Source organism: Echinops telfairi, unplaced genomic scaffold, assembly GCF_000313985.2.
Source record: "Echinops telfairi isolate 266 unplaced genomic scaffold, ASM31398v2 ScPeMD7_7427;HRSCAF=8465, whole genome shotgun sequence".
NCBI lineage: Eukaryota > Metazoa > Chordata > Mammalia > Afrosoricida > Tenrecidae > Echinops > Echinops telfairi.
Genome location: NW_022111327.1, coordinates 9,084,186 through 9,106,494, shown reverse-complemented (window position 1 = coordinate 9,106,494; position 22,309 = coordinate 9,084,186). Strand labels below are relative to the sequence as shown.

The 22,309-nt window shown below is 38.1% G+C and overlaps 1 protein-coding gene and 1 non-coding gene across 2 annotated transcripts in view; both read right to left on the bottom strand.

The window, feature by feature from the left end:
• Positions 1-7,190: 7,190 nt before the first annotated feature.
• The window catches only part of ALG13 (ALG13 UDP-N-acetylglucosaminyltransferase subunit), a 73,546-nt gene continuing 58,427 nt past the window's right edge, over positions 7,191-22,309 (bottom strand). Inside the window, 4 exon segments of the mRNA XM_045298548.1 lie at positions 7,191-8,120; positions 11,695-11,872; positions 13,759-13,799; positions 18,127-18,312. Of these exon segments, the coding sequence (XP_045154483.1) occupies positions 7,855-8,120; positions 11,695-11,872; positions 13,759-13,799; positions 18,127-18,312 (671 nt within the window). The 3' untranslated portion in view covers positions 7,191-7,854.
• On the bottom strand, positions 10,684-10,824 carry LOC115872615. The gene has a single exon (XR_004047953.1). It is a non-coding gene; the product is annotated as a U4 spliceosomal RNA (small nuclear RNA).

Sequence of the window (22,309 nt, the reverse complement as noted above, 5' to 3'; positions counted from 1 at the left end):
TTTCCTCCTGTCCCACTATCATGCTCAGTCCCCACCAGGGTTTCAGCAATTCCTCTTTGTTACATTACCCTTGATCATGCCCTACTAGGTCTCCCACACTCTCCTCACCACCAGTTTGGATCATTTGTTGTTCCCTTGTCCCTGGGTTTGTCAACACCACTTCCTTACCCTCAACCTCCCCCTCTCCCATGTTCCCCCATGTTCTCCTCCAGGTTGTTCATCCAGCCTATCTTATTTAGACAGACCTGTGGAGATAATAACATGTACAAAAACAAGACAGAGCAAAACTAAGCAACACTATACAACAAAACAACAACAAACCAATGACACACACACCAAAAAAAACCCCACAGGAAATAAAAGCTTGTAGTTGGTTCAAGGATCGTGTGTTGGCCTTTAGGAGTGTTTTCCAGTCCAGTGTGTTGGGGCACCATGCCCTGGCCCCAAAGTCCACCTTCAGCATTCCCTGGGGACCTCGCCGCTCCATTCCCTTGCTGTTCTGTTGCACCCACTTAGTGTTTTGCCTCGGTGTGGCGGAATCTGATCACGTGCAATTCCCATACTGTGTCTCTGGTGCTGTTCCCTGTAGGGCTATGGGTCAGTGAGGGACGTTATGTCTCATAGTGTGGCCGGCCATGTGGTCCTCTCTGTGGACTGGCTGCTCTAATTGGGATCATTGTTCTCGAGGCCTGGTGGGCCAGGATGTGCTCCACTCTCTCCTCCTCCCCCTTCATCTGCTCCCATGCCTTTCTGAAATCTTATACATTTCATTCTTTTTAGGATTCAAGGCAATTTTGTTCTTTTAAATACAGTCGTAACTTCCTAAGCAACCATCTCTTTTCCAGATGGCCAGGGACCAAAACCAGTTTTTCAGAAATATCAAGGGTTTTTGGAATTCAAGCAAAAGTAGACTAGCAAAATGAACCCAAGCTTCTAGTTATTACTCCACAGTAATTAACACACTATAAATCTTTCATTCCTCTATCACTGGGATTTATTTGAACCAATTAGCAGATTTATCAATCTACAGTAATTTGAAGCCACACAGTAGGTAGTTACCTTGAAACTACATATCCCCACATAGTACTCCATATCTCCCTGCAAAATATTAAACATGGAAAACTGTCCTGAATAATGAGGAGAGTAAGAGAGCCGGCAAGTGGTCAGTTGGCTCGTAATTTAAAAACCTGGGATGAATGGTAGGAGTCCTGATGGTGTAGTGGTTTCACATTGGGCTGCCAACCGCAAAGCCAGCAGTTTGAAACCAGCCACTTTGCAGGAGAAAGAAGAGGCTTTCTACTCCCGTAAAAAGTTAAGTCTCAGAAACCCATGGAACAGCTCTAACCTGCCCTATAGTCACTATGAATCAGATTTGACTCTGGAACAGCAAGTTCACGTTTGATGAAGGAGCTTGGTGGTAGAGTGGAGTACACATTGGGCTGATACTACCAGCGCCTTTGTGGGAGAAAGATGAGTCTTTCTGCTCCCCATAAAGGTGTATAGCCTAGGAAAGTCACAGGGAAAGTCCTACTTTGTCCTAAAGGTTCACTATGAATTGGAATTGACTTGATGGCGGTGAGGTTTTCAGTGAGGTAGGACTGGAGGGGAAATGAATTTTAGTTCTCCTGAATTCTGTTATCAGATTTCATGCAAATACAAAAGGCTTCAAACAGGTGTCCTAGAAGAAGGATTAAATATGTCCATGGTTTAGAAGGTCTAGCTGAAGCGCATGCTGCACCCTCAGCCGTGGGCTATTATTCGTGGCAATTTATATTGTCAGTTTGAATTCTGCATGTCTGGTGTTCACATAAAAATATCATGCTTTGTTTATACACTTCCAAAGCTAATTAAAAGGCTATGCCTTGATTATATACTCCAAGGAAATGAAAAATGTTTTAAATCCTCAAGTCTTGAATTTCCACATCTGTGTTTAATCAAGGCCCAAACCACAATTAGTTTTAAGACTATACACAACATATAAATGAATCCTAATTGTTTTCCTCGCTAAGAAATTTTATCCAGCGTTCTACCTTGTAAACCTAATCCAGGGGCACCTTTGGCATCACGTCTGGCAATCTGCTTCAGAGGTCACAGCCTTGTTCTACTCTACCTTTTATATCCTTCTCTCATAAATCTAAAAATTTTCATTAAGGGCAGGCGAGGGTATCTTTTGTAGTATCAAGGGTAACTACAGTGTCTGTAAAAAAGTCCTCTACCACTGTTTATGCTATGAGTAGATCTTTAAAAACCAACCAAACCCACTGCCATCAAGTGGATTCTGACTCACAGTGACCCTCTATACTATAAGGGAGCAGCCAGCCTCATCTTTCTCTTGTGGAGTGGCTAATAGGTTTGAACCACTGACCTTGCAGTTAGCAGCCCAACACATCCATCAGCGCTAAATCTTAGAATTGCTTATTATCACACTTCCTTTAATCTGGCTGCTGTCTGTTAAGACTGACCGAGGCAGCATATTTCTTAGGGAAGACTTATTGTCACACATAAGAACCAGTGGGCTTTTATGATTATAACAAGAGCATAAATACTTATTTCAACACTGGTGACAGTAACCGTCAGGTCACATCTTTGACTTCAGGTTTGTAAGTTAATATCAACCATTAAATTGTGTTAACAGCTAATGGAACAAATTTGAAACACCACATCATTAGATACCTGAAGATGTGCTAGTCTAAAAATCAGCCAAATTCCAGGCACGAGTTGATGATCTAGGGTTCTAGGACAATGATTTGGCAGTGATTCTAAAAGCCCTCCAGTTACCGCCTGGATGCCAAGCCCGAAGATCTGCTTCTGAAAGGTCATAGCCTGAAATCCCTATGCAACAGTTCTACTCTGCACATGTGGGGTCACTCTGAGCCAGAATTTGATGGCAACCAACAGCATCATAATGAGCAGATCAAATCCCCCAAGTGCTCTGTGGGGAAAAAGATGAGGCAATCTGCTCCTGTAAAAATTTACAGCCTCAGAAACACACACACACACACACACACACACACACACACACAACTACCCCTCAAAAACCAGACAGACACACACACACAACTACCCCTCAAAAACCAGAACAAACCTGCTGAGTCTAGCTTTCCTAGCAAGCATTTTTCCAGCTAGGTGCAGCAACTTGCTCTGAGTTAGTGCACCCAATGGCGGTGCCTGGGAAAATGCTCGCTGGTCACTGAACTTTTCCGTAAAATTAGTTTCGCTAGAACCTCGTTTTTTGTGAGAGCCGATTTAAGAGAACTATATGTGGCTGTACAATTTTGTTTCCTGCTCGGGAAAAATGCCACAGAAACTATTGTGATGCTGAACACAGATTACAAGGACACTATGGGAAAAACTCAAGTGTGCGAATTGTTTTCTCATTTCCACAAAGGTGCAATGATACGCAACTTCCTGAACAGATGAAAATGTTGACTCAGTGCATTTGGCGTTTGTTCCACCAGGTCAGACTGTTAATCAAGCTTTCTATTTAGAGGTTCTGAAAAGACTGCTTAACAGTGTACAAAAAAGGCCTGAATTTGTGGCAGACAGGGGACTGGTTCTGCAACCACAACAATGAACCTGCTCATACAACCATCTCAGTGCGTCAGATTTTGGCAAAAAACATGCCTCTTGCCCATGCACCTGACCTTGCTCCGTGCAACATTGTTTCCACAAATGAAAGAGGACATGAAAGGACAGCAATTTGATGACATAGAAAAGGTGAAGGGAAAAAAAACAAGGGAGGCGCGATCAGCCACCCAAACATGAGTTTAAAAAATATTTTCAAGAATAGAATAACAGATTTGATAAAGTATTAAGTGTAATGGAGAGTGGTAAGATTGTTTTCCCACCAACCTTACCACTCCCCATTACACTAAGATTGTTTTGTTAAAAATACATAGCTTTAAAAAAAATCCGGTTTTCTTAGGTTTTCATATGTTTGTGGTAGTAGAAAACTACTTAGGTTTTCAGTTCATACATGCATGAGCTTAATCCAAAGAAAACGTCTAAACATTTCTCGACAATCACTAGATAACTACATACAAGTTCTCTCAAGGAAGACATTTGTCTTAGGCTCATTAACATGTATGGCCCCCAAATGGAAAGGTCCAATTAAGAGGTATCCAAGATCTGCTAGGCTACATTCATAGCAGAAAGACCAGCTTCATAAGGTTACAACTGTCTCGAGGGATTCCAGAGGTAATTTCAATTTTCTCCAAGGACACAGGAGTCATAGGGGATTTATTACGGAGCAATTTTAAGCCAATGGAAGAGTGCACTGCTGTGAAAAAGGCCAGGAAAGCTTTTCTTTCTTTTCCCTCCCAGCAACAGACCTGGTTATTCTTTAAGCATAGAAGGCATTTCACTGCCTTTTCAGGTTTTTATTTATTCCCCAAATGCAAACATCATTGCAAAGGAACATTAATTGAATCCCTCAAGGATGGAAATTCTTTTTGATACAGTGTAAATTAAAAAGCACAAACTTTTCCCGGGGAGGGTTAAACTCACTGCCATGGGATCACTTCTGATAGGATGCAGAACTGCTCCTGTGGGTTTCCGAAGCTGTAACTCTCTTTTGTTGTTAAATATTTTCTTTATTAACCAAAGCATTTTTAAACACACCTACACATGTTAACATTTCCTATCACCTTCTGTAACACTTATTAACATGTTTTAAAATGACTCATAATGATTTACTTTTGTATTTCTTTTAAAATTTTTATTGGCACTTCATCCACATATACAATAGTTCAAACTTATCAAGAAGAGTTGTACAATCTTTTCCACAATAAATTTTAGAACTCATTTTCTTCTTCCTTTTACATATTCGCGTAGTTTTTTTCAATTGTGGCAAAAATATATACAATATTCACCAATTCAACTACTTATATATGTATAATTCCATTCCATTGATTATACTCTTCATGTTCTACAACCATTATTGTTATCCCTCCCCAAACGGTTGAGATTGTGACTCTTCATGGGAGTAGAAAGCCTCATCTTTCTCCCATAGAGCAGCTGGTGGCTTCAAACTGCTGACCTTGTGGTTAGCTGCTCAATGCAGGACACACTACCCCAGCAGGGCTATCAGGGGAGGGTTAGAGAGATGGAAATACCACCTTTAGAAGTGTATAGACCTAGGAGGAGGGTACACTGGGTAACAGCTTCACGTTTTGATATTTTTCTGTAATGAAAATTTGTACAATTTAGTAGCAATTCACTTTATCAGAGATACCAGCATATTTGAAAAATATGGAGGGGGTTTTCCTCTACTGTTCTGAGCTTGATCAAAATAGTTTGACTCAGAATATACCTTGTAGGCTCTACAAATTGAAAACTTGGCAGGTTATGGCAGAGAAGCAGCAGCTAAGACAGTAGTACACACAGGTTGTTTCAAAGATCCACACACTGCCAGCCACCTTTCTTTACTAAATGCAAACATGTACAGCAAGGGTTTCTCCAGCACAAGGATGCCAAATAAAATTGCTCCAGGTTTATTATAAAGTGTACTCTGATTCTTTACACTGGTTTATAGGAAACAACGCAAAATAACTCATCTTTAGAACCGTACATTGAAGGAAAAGCCTTTTTTTATATAATGAATTCTACTCCAGTATTTTCATCAGTACCAAAAACTTGAGCCTTGATGTCTCAGAATTGTTCTTTTACTGGGGTTGTGGTCAAAGGTGGGGAAAATAAAAGATTTGAGTCACAAGCATACAGATTCCTTAAAGTTAATGATAGTGATGATATAAGATGATCTAAGAAGATGTACAGTGGGAGAGCTAGAACCCATGCAAGGTAGAACCCCCCCCAAAAGAAGGCAAAATCAAAGATTATCTGCTAAAATGGAAGACGAAAAATGGTAAAAGTGCACCACCAGAGACGGAACAGTTGTTAAAACACAGAAAAAGAAGGCAGTCGCGTGTCTTCCAGCTCTCATGAGTTCCACTCAAGGTTGGTTTGGGGCACCCCAACACCATTTCTAAACCAGCTGCTTGTCAGGTGAGAGGAGCCCTGGTGACATAATGGTTACATGTTGGGATGAAGCACCAGCTGCTTCTTGGTAGAAAATGGGAATTTCTATGCCCATAAAGAGTTACCATCTTGGAAACGCCAAAGGGCAGCAGAGAGTCGGCATCAACTTGATGGCAATGAGTGTGGCCTTATGGCTCTTGTCAGGTGAGGTGCAGCAAAGCACTCATGATGAATTTCCTTGCAGCCTTGAGTGGATGAATGCAGATCTTAATGGGTCCAGGTTGGTAAGAGGGAGATGGCAAAAAGGTGGATAGAATATGTCAGAGGGGTAGGGAGGAGACGAGCCAGTCAGGGTGCGATGTGGCAATGATGAAACATACAACTTTCCTCTAGTTCCTAAATGCTTCCTCCCCCACTATCATGATCCCAATTCTACCTTACAAATCCAGCTAGAGCAGAGGATGTACACTGGTACAGATAGGAGCTGGAATCACAGGCTATCCAGGACAGATGATCCCTTCAGGACCAGTGGTGAGAGTGGCGATACCGGGAGGGTGGAGGGAGGGTGGAGTGGAAAGGGGGAACCAATTACAAGGATCTGCATATAACCTCCTCCCTGGGGGATGGACAACAGAAAATTGGGTGAAGGGAGACGTCAGACAGTATAAGATATAGCAAAATAATAATTTATAAATTATCAAGGGTTCATGAGGGAGGGGGAAAATAAGCTGATGCCAGGGGCTAAGTGGAGAACAAATGTTTTGAGAATGATGAGGGCAATGAATGTACAAATATGCTTTATACAATTGAATATGTATGGATTGTGATAAGAGTTGTGTGAGCCCCCAATAAAATGAATTTAAAAAAAAGACTATGTCAGAGAGTCAGTGACAAGTCAGACCTTGAGAGATACAAGGGCAAGGCAGAAATGACAAGTTGCAGCCTGACCAAAATGTATTTTAAATGTATTTTAAAATATCAGATACACAACTTGGAACTGAACACATGCAAAGAAAAAGTACTAGAAGACACAATGCAATGACCTGAGATTTTCAAGTCACCCTCAATTAACTCCCCCTCCTACCACCAGTTCATGTTACAGATTCGCATTCTTTTGCAACTGAAGTGTGCGGGAATTAAAAATACAAATGAATCAAATGTCTGCTACCCTTCTGTTGCGATGAAAAAGAGAAAAAAAGAAAATCCCAGAGACATTTTAACAATTTTAAATGCTAATCTTTATTTACTGCTAATTGTGCAAAGGATACCAAATTCAATACTGTGCAGTAAATCAGTTACATCAACTTAATTCTTAACTACAGCATGTGGGATAAGTCTAAATCAGAGGAACCAAGTATTTTCAAAACTGATTAACATCATAGAAAACAACTCAATTCAGACAATTCTTAAGAGATCTGCATAGTGCGCCCCATTTAATTTTGGTATTGTCATCCAGAAAAAACAAACATCCTTGGCTTGTTTTCAATTAAAAAAATGAAGCTATTCTAAGTTTACATGGCTTTAATATGTGTGAATTTTGAACCAAGTGAATAGTTTGTAGGATTTATTCCTTTTAGCAAATGATACCCTCAAGCTAATACAAAGTTAACCGGCTGGTTGACCGATAAAACAGGTGAATACAAAAACCTGCTCAATAGAGGGCAAGTTGTTCATGAGTCTCAGTTTCCTTTTTAGGCAACAAAAAGTAATATTCAATTACTTTAAAGTACTAACAAATCAGAAGACAAAATAATCTTAAAGGCAGATACAATAAGCATTCTAACTAAATCCCTTAAGCACTAACATAAAATGTGCTTTGAGAACCAAGGCCGCAAGAAAAATGGCAGTGCAAGAATACCTTATATACTGCTCAGCATTTTATATATTTGGAGGTACATAATTAGAGGCTGTAGAAGGTGAAGCAATATAGCTAACTGGCCCAGGATTCACAGCACCATGAATTTGAGAACCACCATATACTGCACCACCTGGGTGCCAGGGAGGCACATAGGAATACTCTGGCACATATGGCAGGCAGGAATCAAAACCCGGCAATGGAGGCTGCCCATAGGGATCCGACATTATTGGATAATACACTGCTCCTCCATGAGTGACAGATGCAGGGTCAGAATTAGTAAAAACACCTGAAAGAAAGAATCCACATCGTACAATTCATTAAAGGAGAAACGCATGCTACATAGATGGCTATTCTTAAAGGTGAAAATAAAATTAATCATTCACAGTGAATGAAAAACAGTGAGCAAAACCAGGTTAACAAACGATGACAATTTCCAAATATACACATATGTATATTGCTGTGTGTCAGGTATAGTCTACCTAGAGATCTTTCCAGGATGGTTCGGGTACCAATCTGCTAAATACATAAAGAACTATTCTCTAGAATACCTAGTCCCTCCTCAGACTCTTAAAAGAACTAATCACAAGTTATCAAATAGCTTTCCGGTATTAACATTTATTGTACAAATAACTTTTTAGCACACTTTAGCCATGAAAAAATACATCTGCTACACAGTCTGGTTCATACCGAAGAATATTCTAAAAAAAAAACCAGACATTAACGTGGTCAACTAACTATTGTCATGAAGATTCTAGAACCATAGCCCTCATTACCAAGGGTCAATTTCAGTGACAATGGCTATTCTTACCCTCGGCTTGTTAGAGTGTCTACATCTATTAGATGAAAAGGAATGCATCATTACTTGGGATAACACAGATCAGCGTGTTCTTTGAAACTAAACTTCTCATTGCCTGATGCAAACACACCACAATTAAAACGTTCCACAAAAGTACACTGGGCCACATACCACATCCATACTAGGAATACAATGCTATAGTGCTAACATTTCAAAATAAAAATATTTAAAAGGAGTCCAGATGGCACTGTCAGGTAAGTAAAGGACTGCTCAGCATGAGGTTAATGGTTCAAACCCACCAGCAGCTCTACGGGAGAAAGAAGAGGTTGTTTGTTCTCATGAAAAGTCACAGCCTCAGAAACTCTATAGAGTCACTATGATGAGGGCAGTGGTTTTGAAATATGCTTAGGGAAAGGAAAAGAAAAAAGGAAATTAACATTCTTAATGTGATTCAAAGAACAGTATACTTAAGACATTCCATCTCGGCTAGGTCTTTCAACCAGCCACTCTGGGAAGTCTGGTATTCCCCTATTTTACAGGAAATCTGGCTTAAAGAGGTAAGCAATCTAGCCAATATTGTAATCATTAAGGAGCAGTGCTGGAATGTGAACCAGATTCAGTTCTGTTAAATCTACATTATTTCTTCTACCCTCATGCTGATTCTAAGAAGGACTGAGTAAAGATCCCATTCCAAGCCCCTCAAATGCCTCTCTATCTGTATTATACTGAACTCAGGCACCGAACCAGTGCTCGATGGTCTAGCACAGTGGTTCTCATTTGGTCTCAGAATCTTTCTTCACTCTCTTTTGGTTAAAGTATGTGAAGAAAATCTGGCTTAACACATACAGATATTTAAAAACTTCTACTTAAAGGTCAGCAGAAATGTGGACTTTTCATATGCTCTTACAATTCAAGTCCAATATTCTATCTCATACTTTGATATCTTTTACAAAACCACACATGGGTAAGAAATAACATGTTACCCACACATTACTGGGAAAATACTGTTCCATTGAGTCACACAGGCATTCCAAATATTGAACAGTTCATGATACAATATAAACCATTATTTATTCATCTCTCTACCTACATTATTCCAGAAGTTCTAAATATTAGGATGCTGCCAAGCCCAGAGTTCTGAAAGCCAAGTTTTCTAAAATTCTAATTTTTACTTGAAAGCTTGATTTTGATTTTTTTTAAAATACTTTCATTGGGGATTCTTACATCTCTTATCACAATCCATACATTCATCCAGTGTGTCAAGCACAACTGTACATATGCTGCCATCATTTTCAAAGCACTCTCTTCCCACATGAGACCCCTGATATCAGCTTCACATTTCTTCTCCCTCCCTCCCTCCCCCACCTACCCACCCTCCCAAACCCTTGGTAAGTTATAGATTATTAATTCCATACCTTATAGCATCCTCCATCTCCCGTCACCCACTTTTCCATTGTTCATCCCCGAGAGGGGGTTATTGGTTGATCCTTGTGATTGATTCTCCATTTCTCCCCCCACTCCCCTAATCCTCCTGGTGTCTCTATTCTCATTGTTCGCTCTGAGGGCTTTATTTATCCTGGATTCCCTCCGTTTCAGGCTCTTATCTGTAGCACTGTGCATGTTCTGGTATAATCTGATTTGTAAGGTAGAATTGAGGTCACAATAGTGGGAGGAAGGAAGCAACACAAAACTAGAGGAAAGTTGTGTGTTTCATCGGTGCTATACTGCACCCTGACTGGCTCATATCTTCCCTGTGACCCCTCTGTGAGGGGATGTCCAATTGTCTACAGATGGGCATTGGGTCTCCACTCCATGCCCCTCCACCCATTCACATTGGGTATGATTTTGTTCTGGGTCTTAGATGCCTGATACCTGATCTCATCGACACCTCATGATCACACAGGCTGGTGTGCTTCTTCCATGTGGGCTTTGTTGCTTTTCAGCTAGTTGGCCGCTTATTTATCTTCAAGCCTTTAAGACCCCAGATGCTCTATCTTTTGATAGCTGGCACCATCAACTTTCTTCACATTTTCTTTTCTTTTTTTAAAAACTGTCTCCGTGGAGACCGTCAAAAATTGCCAGTGCCGACTATATTTCATGTCATCACAGAGGGGTATTGGGAAAAGTTTTCAATTAGCAATAATCATGCCTCAGGTAAACCTCATTGGCTATGATATTGCCACTGTGCAAAGCTTCTTCACCACATTTTCTTATGCATCCATTTTGACTTCAGCGAAAGGTGAGCATCAAAGGATGCCAGATTGTTAGAACAAAGTGTTCTTGTGTTGAGGGAGTACTTGAGTCGAGGCCCAATGTCCAGCTGCAACCTAAATTCTTAACATAGTGATATGAGTACATAGTTCTATTCCCCTCTTTTTGACAATATATAGTATTAGTGATTTTCCATGTAGTGAATCACTTTTGTTCATTTGGGAAAAAAACTGCCAGATTTCCAAGCTGGAGTAACCACCCTGACTGTTTCTTTCAGGTAAAAATGTTCCATTAAAAAGTCAGCTAGTTCAGATTGTTAACTGAATTACACTGTCCTTTTAAGTTAGCTGTTATATTCCATTCCTCATGCAAAAGTGCTTTACACATATTTCCCACTTTGTCACCCAGAATTAGTCAAAAATAATTATTGAAGATAATTATTCAAAAATCAAGATTTTGTAAAACTGGCAATGTCTCGGAACAAAAAAGTTACACTTGGCGTTGTTGTATCTCAAGTGTCTGGCAGCAAGGAAAATGCAGAACTGCTAGCACAGTCTGTTGCTACTTCCTTGTTCTTATTGGCGTCAGAGTTCTTACCCGCCCTGGATTTCAGCACTGCCAATGCAAATGTCAACAAAGTGAAAGGGAAAAGAAAATTGTACTGTTATTTAGTATAGTTTTGGACACATAAACGCTTGGGAAAAGGTCGCCAAAACCCTAAAAGGTCCACACATTTCTGCTTTGAGAACTGCAGGCCTAGTATATGGGCCAAATGAAACATCTGAAACTTCTTACTAAATTACACAACAAAATCCAATTGTCTTTCTTGCAGGCAATCTCATTATGTACTCACCATTTGCTGATGCTTCCGCCTGTGTGCCATCTGTTCTCCCCCCGTCACTGTACAACTGAGGAATGGCTTGCTCAACCAGAGGAGGTTGCTCAGTATACACTGGATAATTCTCCAACGAGAACTGCTGCTGCATTTGTGGCACACATACCATGGTATGCCAGTAGTTGTGGTGATAGCACTTCAGCAAGAGAGGGCAAAGAAAAAGAGCAAACAATTTTACTCTTCCCTATTCTTAAAGCAAGAAGCTCTGGTAGTTCAGTGGGTAATGTGCTCAGCTGTTAAACCCACCAGCCACTCATAGGAGAAAGATACGGCATTCTGCTTCAGTCTAGCAAATCTGATGGAATAGCCCTACTCTGTCCTATAGAGTCGCTATGAGTTGGAATGAACTTGATGGCAGTGGGTTGGGTTTTATTCTTAAAATATTACAGTTCCACATTGAAAACATTAAGCCATTATTTTCGGGTGTGGTGAGACTGATTTTTTTTTCTTAAACAGTATGACACTTAGAAAGATTGTCTTCTAACTTTTAAGATCTTTTACAACATGTCTTTCTCATATTTCGATCTAGGAATTAAGAAAACATTCTCAAGGAAAACACAATGTGTTCAAACATCTATATATAATGATGTCTTTTTAAGCGTGACTTTAAAAATAAAAAAACGAAAACAATGAATAATCTAAGTGCTCAACAAAAGAAACCTGGATGAACAAATTATGGAATTATGGTATGTCTATGCTAGAACACTGAAAAGGCAATAAAAATCATGTGCACACTGTGAAAACCACAAAATTATCTAGCACAGTCCATGTTTTGGTTTAAAAGCTATAAAGAAATATATCAAAGTATACAGTTGTTATAAAGGTGATTTTGGTTTTCTTTATCATTTCTTATTTCTCACATGTTCTACAATGAAAATTTTTATTTTTACTGTCAGAAAAGGTCAAAAATCTATTCAATTCTTTTTAATTCTCATGATGCAAAAGTCAAGACAATACTCTAAACCAGGGGTCCTCAAACTTTTTAAACAGGGGGCCAGTTTACTGTACCTCAGACCTGTTGGAGGGCTGGACTATAGTTTATAAAAACCTATGAACAAATTCCTATGCACACTGCACATATCTTATTTTGAAGTAAAAAAAACAAACGGGAAAAAAACACTGGGCGGGGTGGATAAATGTCCTCGGCGGGGCACATGTGGCCCACGGGCCATAGTTTGAGGACACCTGCTCTAAAACAACCCACACCTGAAGTTTCTATATGTGATTATAATAAACTAAAAAATGGAAGAGACATGTAGTTTATTATTTTGTAAGTCTCTAAACAATATTTAGGAAAAGTATTCTCAAGAACAAAATACCCATTGTGACAGACAAGATCCTGGCAATGAATGTTTAGGGAATTCAGAGTCTGGGAATGATAAACGGATCTGACCATTATCCAGGAGACTTTCCAGTAACTTGGTAATTACTAATTACAAATTAGATAATTATTAATTACAATTCTAAATTTTTTATTTCTTTTCAGTAGACATGCCATCTTGGTAGATATTTCAGAAGGATCTTTCGGGGAAAATGATCTTAAGAGAATTCTCATCTCAAATCAGAGACAACATTCAGTGATATTAAGACATTTATCAAGAATAACCTCTATGGCTCAGAGCAATTAGGAAAACCAGTTGAATTAGTCTGATAATTCAACTTTCACATAAAATGCAGGAACAATCAAAATAAATATTTAAATTGCCACATGATGTTACACATGGAGGCTAATTAATACATGTTGAAGTGGTGCTGCTTAAACCTCAGCCCCACTCTACTAAGTTTAATAGCTAGTTAATAAAGAGAGACGAAAGCATTCCAAGGATAGAGTACAAACCTAAACTATATTATCTTCAAAAAGAACTTGGGGAAACAAAAACAAAAATTTTAGGGCCCTTATAATGCTCAATTCAGAATTAGGATCCTCAAACAAGATTTTCTTAGCTTGTAAAGAAAAAGAATCTGATTATTAACAGCTTATAATTTTTAATACAGATCTTAGCAAAGCAACTTGACTCATACCTGCAATCCCAGATTGAAATAGTACTGCAAAACTTTGGTATCTAAAATTAAAATAAAAAGTTTAGTGACTAGATATCAGTAATTAGAACTATCACTTAAAACATCGGTTCTCAACCCGTGGGTCGTGCAACCCCTTTGGGGGGGGTCAAACAATCCTTTCACAGGGGTCGCTCGATTCATAATAGTAGCAAAATGACAGTTATGAAGTAGCAACGAAAATAATTTTATGGTTGGGGGGTTATCACAACATGAAGAACTGTATTAAAGGGTTGCGGCATTAGGAAGGTTCAGAACCGCTGACTTAAAGCTTTTCTCTTTGAGCATTTAAGGTAGGTATCAATGTCGTCTTCTCAAATTGATACCACCCTAAATTCTACCTTACAATCTACCCTACCCTACCACTGTAAGATCACTTTCTACCTCTAAGTTTGGTAATATTTCTTTTGTTTATATTCATTCTTAAGTTACCCAGATGTTACCTCCACAACATTTGTTAATATTTAGAAGAGTCCAATAAAGGCAAATTCTTGTCTCATGTCTAAAAGCTTAATGCAAAAGTTACATAAGCAATCTGTTAATAGCACTGATACATATTACAAAATAATGCTGAGATTAATTATGCCTGCTGAGACGACCAGCACAGTATGAAACAATCACCTTTGTTTTTACTCAAGTTTAACTAAAGTAACAGTAAAATTATTAACAGAAGAAGTAATGAGAAAAGAAATCAAAACTTGTTATATCCTGGGGGGATAAAAGTTCTCCAGAGTATAGGGAATTAAAATATTTCACAAATAAATAAATTAGATGTAGGAAGAAGAGGAAATATTCCTAATATTCCAATTTAACAGAATCACCACAGTACCAATGGCTTAGGAATAAAAACCAGGTGCAGAGAATTCAAGGAAGAGCAGACGGAGTTTAAGTCTGGAATGGAGACTAGATCGTAGAAGTTGTAAATGCCACATCAAATCTATTCCAATTTAATCTACAAAAGTGAGAGACTCACTGACGAGTTTGTAGAGGAAGACACAAAGTGTTTCAGGTAACAGAAGCAATGAACAAAGCTAGGAAGCTATTGTAACAGTTCAAGGAATGAAGAAATAAAGATATGACCTAGGAAGGAGGCAGTGAGTAATTCTGAAAACCCTGTACAAGGTGTATTCTTAAAAATTAGTCAAGATTGGTATGCAAAAACCAACTTCATTTCTATAAACTTGCCAAGACATACTTAGAAGATTAAATTTTTAAAGCTCTGATTTACCACTGTATCATAAACAGAAATGCGTATTACAGTTTTTAGTTTTTGACTCGTAGGGACCCTAGGTACAACAGAATGAACCAACTCTCGCAAATGTTAGGTTAGAATCCCATGTTACAGTCATTATGCCAGTCTAACTTCTTGAGGATCTTCTTTATTGGTGACCCTCTACCAACCACGATGTTATTTTCCAAGGACTGGTCCTTCCTGATAATCTGTGCTAAGTATGTGAGACAAAGTCTTGCCATTCTCACTTCTAAGACCAAAAATCTCAAATACTGGGAATATATATAATGAAAGACATAGAAAATCATTCCAAAACATTTTAGATACCAAAACAACCTAAATATAATGATACCGAGAACATACATTATAAGAGTCAATTCTGTTATGATGGCAATTCTCCCCAAATTTATCTGTAGATTCAGTACAATCCCAATGAAATGCCCAGGTGGCTTTTTTTTGAGGAGGTGGGGGTAAAACAGCCAATCAAATGGTAATGAAAATTACCTAGAATATCCAAATCAACTTTCAGGAAGATAGTCAACTAATAAAATATTTAACCTCATAAAACTTACTGTGAAGAGAGTATGATACTGAGGGAAGGATTGAAAGCATCAAAAGCCGGGTCATATATTTTTGACCTAAGTGATCCAGTGGAGAAAGGGAAATCTTTTTTCCACAAATTATACTGAAATAATTGGATATCCATGAGAAAGGGGAACTTTCAACCTCTACCTTACACCATACACAAAATTATTATGAGCTATATCACAGATCTAAGCATAAAAGCTGACAGATTCCAGAGGAAAACAGGCAAATGTTCAATGGCTTTGTAGTAGACAAAGATGAGGAAATAAACAGACAAGCTATGGCCTGAGAGAAAGTATTTATCAAATGTATCGTAACAAAGGATTGTAAAAGCTTCCTATAATTCAATAAATGAGAACACAAATGAAAAATAGTGAAAAAATAAACAGACAGTATACACAAATTATACGAATGACCAAAATAAGCACATAAACAAAAAAGCTCATCACTCTCATTCAGCATGGCCAAAAGAGTCACAACTCTGTATGCTGGTAATAATGAGAAACAATTGAAACTCTTAAGCACGGCTGGTAGGGGTATAAAATGGTACAACTCCACAAATTTTATAAAACCAAACACACCTATCTATGACCCAGCAGTTTTACTTTCAGTGTTTATTCAAAGATAATAAAAAGATGTATTTCACAAGGACTTTTATAAGAATTTTCATAGCAGTTTTATTTATAACAGGCCCAAACTAGAAATAGTCCACACCTAGACATCCATAGGAAAATTAATAAACTGAGGAAGAGTGATACCATCAGCAAAAACTGTAAAGAACCACTGATATAGGCAACACCAGAGGTAAATCTCAAAATCACTCTGCTGAGTTTAAGCCTTCCATAAAGAATTCAGATTACATTCATGTGAAATTCTAAAACAGGTAAAACTAGTATTATTAAAATGATTCCCTCAGGAGACAAATAGTGGTTGGGAGTGAAGAAAGACTAGCAAGAGGTAACTGAGGAATTATGATGATTATGATATTTTATACTCTGATAGGGTATATCAACACAAGCATATGCATGAATTTATTTAAACTATGCCAATATAAACTGACCTTTTGCACTCCATTGCACATAACCTTACATCAAATGAAAACTAAATACTAAACTCCAGCTAATGAGATTCATATTGAAGTTTAGAGAGGGAAGTATACTGTTGTCTATAATTTACTCTGAAATGCAACTGAAATAGGATGGTTTGATTGTTGGATAGAAGACGTATGTAAAAAATCAAATGCAGTTAAATATTAATAACAGGATCTTTGTAGTGAGGATAGTAAGATTTCATCTTATGCACTTTGGACATGCGAAGCGAGAGCAGTCCCTGGAGAAGGACATTATGCTTGGTACGGTGGAGGAGCAGCAAAAAAGAGGAATGTGCTCAAAGAACTGGATTGACACAAGGACTGCAACAATAAGCTCAAGCATAGGAACAATTTGGAGGATGGGGCAGGACCAGACAGTGTTTTGTTCTGCTATACCACAAGTCCCTATGAGTCAGAACTGACTCAATGGCACCTACTAACAACATAGTGAGGACATGAAAGATTCATTGTACCTTGATGAATGCTTGAACATGTTTAGACATGTTAAAATAAATGTTAAGGAAAAAAGAAAGAAAAAAGAAAAATGCAAATATCAACTTTATGTGTTAACTGAGCAGCTCTTGGACAGGAATGAGATACTGAATCAAGCAGGTGGTAATGAAAGCCCTTTTAACAAATAGGAAATCAAGGGGAAGGGTCAATGTTTCATTGGTGCTGGGGAGAAGTATCAAAGAATATAAAAGATAACTTGCATTAAACATATGTTGAGTTAAGGAAGCCAAGTAAAAACTGTCCAACAAGTAGTCGTAGACAAGTAGCCAAAATCTGGGAGGCCAGGTCTAGAAATAAATAGATATAAGAATCATCTCCAAGAAGATAATTAACTTAAAAGAACAAACTGGAGTTGCTGAAAATGTATCAGCAAAAGAAAGCAAGGAAAAAGCAATAAAAACATTCAATTACAATTATTTTTTATAAATAGTGTCAAATTGAGCATAATTCCGGATAAAAAGCAATTTTCTTAGTAGTTTCATTAAACAAGAGCACATGGCAGAGTCCCAGGTTAGACAGATCCCCTCAACACCGTCTGCACTAAAAAAACAAAACAAAACTGGTTTTTAAAATCCACACAGAATTCTTAGTACAGAGTGCATCAAGTTCACGTTTTTTACTCCTGCTTTTCTAGAGCTGAGAAAAGCAAAGATAGTCATTTGAGAATCTTGTTGAAGGCAGACATGTACCCACCCAAAAAAACTAAAAAAACACCACATGTCAACTCTCCTAATCCACTTGCTGATTTGGCTTTCTAATTCATGAACTCTTCCAGTCACTGACCTACTCAGTCAATTCACATTTGATCTTCTACCCTAGCCACACAGCTCAACCAAAATGGGATATGCTACAACATTAAAAATACAAATCTCATAGTTAAATAGCCTTCACTCAAATCTCAGTATCTACTTACCTTGGGGCAGATCACTGCCACTAGGATCACAGGAATAAGGTGGCGGTGGTGGTGGAAAGTTTGAAGCATCTCCCATCTCAAGAGAAGGAGTAGGAGGTGGCGGTGGCGGCAAGGGCGGGGGTGGTAGAGAAGTGGCAGCAGCAGGAATGGCAGCTGAGTGGTACGGATAGGATGATGAAGCAATCACTAAGAAGACATAAGCCATTAACCAGCAATGCACAATTGACACCTTACAATGCAGTGGCTCATCTCTTCCTTCTCTGCCTCAAGGCGGCAAAATGACTCCAATTTGCATGCTTTGACTTAAAATAAAAAAATTTGGAAGATAAAGTACCCACACTCTCTTATATGTACTACTTCAAACTAGAAGTTTATTAGAAAAAGTCCTGACTTTGAGAAGTTACTTGAAAATAAAAGAAAAAAAAAAGGAAGTGGCAGAGCTCTGGCCATCCAACTTTGAGAATTTCCAATAAAAAGGCCATTAAAGCAAATTTTTTACTTAGCTTAACACTTAATGCAGGCTTAAAAAATCTTTTCAACAATCGGACATTATGTTAAGTTATAAGATGTAAAAGCTGGACAAGAGAAAGGTTAAACCACACAGGTTACAGATTGAAGCAATTCTTCAATGTTTCTATTGCCAGCATTTGAGGAATATGCAGAACTCTAAAACCCAACAGTTCCCTATTTTAAAATAGTACAGAATCAAAAAGAAAGACTGGTGAGATGAACTATCTGATCCCTTTAATTTTTCTGTAGCTGTTTACCCACAAACCTTATTTACCAGGCTCACTGTTTTGATATAAGAATTACAAATATAATATTTGTTCAAATAAGTTTATAACAAAAGAAATAATTTGTTTAGAACCTGGAAAAAACAAACTCCCTCATAGTTATGTAACATGCCAGCTGAATCTGCTAAGTTTTAGGACAAACGAATGTTACAAGTAATAGAGTTTACTCATATTTAAATGAATTGTTTTAGTCAAATTCTAAACTCAAATCCTAAATTCTATCAGTGAAATTAATACTATCATTTCAAGCCTGAGAAGCACAGAAAGGTTTATCTCATTTAAAAAGGGTTGAAATTCAGTATGTTATTGTTAGAGCAATGAATTTACTACAGTAAAGCCAAAACAACCAAACTCATTGCCATCAAATTGATGCCAGCTCATAGCGACACTGTAGGACAGGTTAGAGCTGCCCCTGTGAGTTTCCACGACAGTAACTCTTTACGGAAGTAGAAAACCCCATTGTTCTCCCAAGAGTTGCTGGCTATTTCTAACTCCTGACCTTGCAGTTAGCAGCCCAATGCATGAACAGTGCGCCACAGTTTACACAAATGGAACCTGGGAATCTGCCATTCTGGTAATTTAGGAAAAGGAACTTAAACAGCTAAGGGTGAGATGTTATAATTTTTTTCTTTCATAGACAAAATTATTTACACTACTATACTCAATTATATGCTTTATAGAGTTGTAGGATAACAGTAATAGGAGATCTGTGTCCTACAAGTTGAAACGTCATAATCTGTTCCTTGAGGATAATGAAACGGATTTGTCTCTTGACTGTAGTGGCAGTTACCTAACTCTATGCATTTGTCAAAACTCATAGAACCAGGTACCAAGCACTGGGTTAGACTCTATCTACGTGGTTTGGCATTTCGATACACTTTTTAAAATTGTTACTTGTATAATCTGAAAATGCTCTAAAGGACTTCTAGATTTGTTTTCAATAAAATAATGCCCTTTCTAACAAAGGTCCACTTATTCCTTTTCAACTACAACCAAATGACACTATCTTTTAAAGCAAATTATGTCACGTTAAATATCTGCAAACTGTAACAGCCAACGTGTTACAGAAAATGACTTCTTAGGGTTTTCTTGGCTAATGTTTATAGAAGCAGACTGCTGACTCACACCAACCCTATAGGACAGAGGAGACCTGCTCCTGTGGGTTTTCTTAGGCTTTAACACTTTTATGGGAGTAGAAAGGTTGTATTTCTCCTGTGGTTTGGAACTGCTGAGCAGCCTGATGCATAACCACCCTACTGTGGTTTATAAGGACATTTCAGAATATAATATGATTATACATAGAGTAAGACCCCACTTCTCTGAGGCAGGACTCGGACGCAAAATTTAAGGGGTGGCCAATAATCCAATAATATACATAAAAAATTATCAAAACTTCAACAATAGGCTTGAACCATTCTCTTGCATGACCCTGCCTCACGCAACTCATCCTAAGCTTGGCCCAGAGACCTTGTCTTTATTTAAAAGGTTGAGCTGTAAACAGAACCCACCAGTCGCTCCATGAGAGACAGATGGGACAATCGGCTTTTGTAAAGGTTCACCAGCCTTGCAAACTCCGTCCTTAAGGGTTGCAATGAGTGGAGATGAATTCAATGGCCAATGGCTTTAGAATTGTTCATTAAGGTATAGGTGTTTTCCTTAATCTTCATTTTTTAAATTTAAATGCTAAGATATTATTTACGTATCTTGATTACTGTGATTACTCTGCTATTTTCTTAAATTGTGCACCTGAAGTGAGCAAAGCACTAGTCCTGATCCCTGTAAAATAGAATAGGTACCTAAACATAGTTTGAAGTTAGCAGGATTTAAGCCTAGGAGAAGATGCATATTAAAATGTCATCCCACGAGGGTGGGAGGGGCCCGCCAGAGACAATGAAGTGGGAAATACCAGTTGCTTCATGTAAACCATGAACAAGAATGAGACAGCACAAACAAAATGCAGCCATGGAACTACTAAAGCAGAGCTATAACTGAAGTAACTTAAGTGACTCAAAGAACAAAAAGTAAAATAAATGCAGACAGTATATTTTTTACACATAGTTTATATAGAACATAAATCTGTTCTTATATAGGGGATGCTTTCAATGGTTCTACATACATGACCTATGACATTTTTGATTCACCTGTCATTTGCATTTTTTAAGTTTAAAACTGTGCTAGAAGCAGTGAATGTTTACCCCCTACTACCATTACAACATACTAAAAACCAGGGTCTGTATTAACATTTTCTATGTCTTAACTAAAATCTATGCATGAGCTAAGCACTAATTTTTAAAAAATTCTAATAGAAGGTCAACAAAATAAAACTTTGCCCACCACACCTTTCTAACCACAAACTTTCCCTCCCACCATAATTAACAATTATCCTGAGGTATATAGGAATAATCACTTGCTTCTGGCTTTATGCAGTTTTGTCACACACATGTGCATCTTTTAGGTAGGATACAATTTTTTATATTGATGTCTTTTTAAAAAGGTGATATCCTGGCAAGCTGTATAGGTGTGGAAAAGAGAATGTGACTATACCCAAGAATATGCATATGATTGAGAGTGTATATTTTTACATATGTATTTACCTATGCTATAAATTTATTCATGTATGTAGGAGACCATAAGGGGTAACATTTTGAAAACTTGAAGCAATGTCACTGGGCTTGATGGCTCAACCCATAATCTCAGGGGACACCAAGGGCAATAATCCACAAAGACAGTGTTCTCCATTCTACTACTGTGGATAATTTTATACTGCAGTTTAGTCTAACAGTTTGTGTTCCCGTAAAGAGTTAGTCTGAAACACCTACAGAGGCAGTCCTACTCTGCCCTATAGGGTTGCTATGAGTGGGAATAGATTCGAAGGCATAGAGTTCGGCGGGTTTTAAGTGTACAGTAGCATTATGAAAAAAAATTGGAATATTCTAAAAATTACCAAGATGTGAAGCACAGCAACAAGCTGTTGAAGAAATGGTGCCTACAGACTTACTTGGTGCAGAATTGCCACAAATCTTCAATCTGTAAAAACTGCAGTATTTGCAAAGCACAATAAAGCAAGGTGTTCTTGTCTAATTTCGAGTTCAACATGTTGTTCAGTAATTCCTGCAGCTAGGCAGGGACTGACTGGTAGGTTTGAACAGCCAACCTTTCCATTAGCAGGCCAGTGTTTAATCACTGTGCCACCAGAATCCCTTGATTTAACTATTATTAACTTAAATCGTCATATGAAATATGTGAATAGTTTGATTGCCTTACTAGATAGCATAGTACTACTACATTTTTCAGCTATGGCTCATGGGGATACTACTGTCTGAATTCTGGCATACTGCCCTTTATGCTTGAAAAATCAATCTGTAATTGGTTCCCCCTTTCTACCCCAC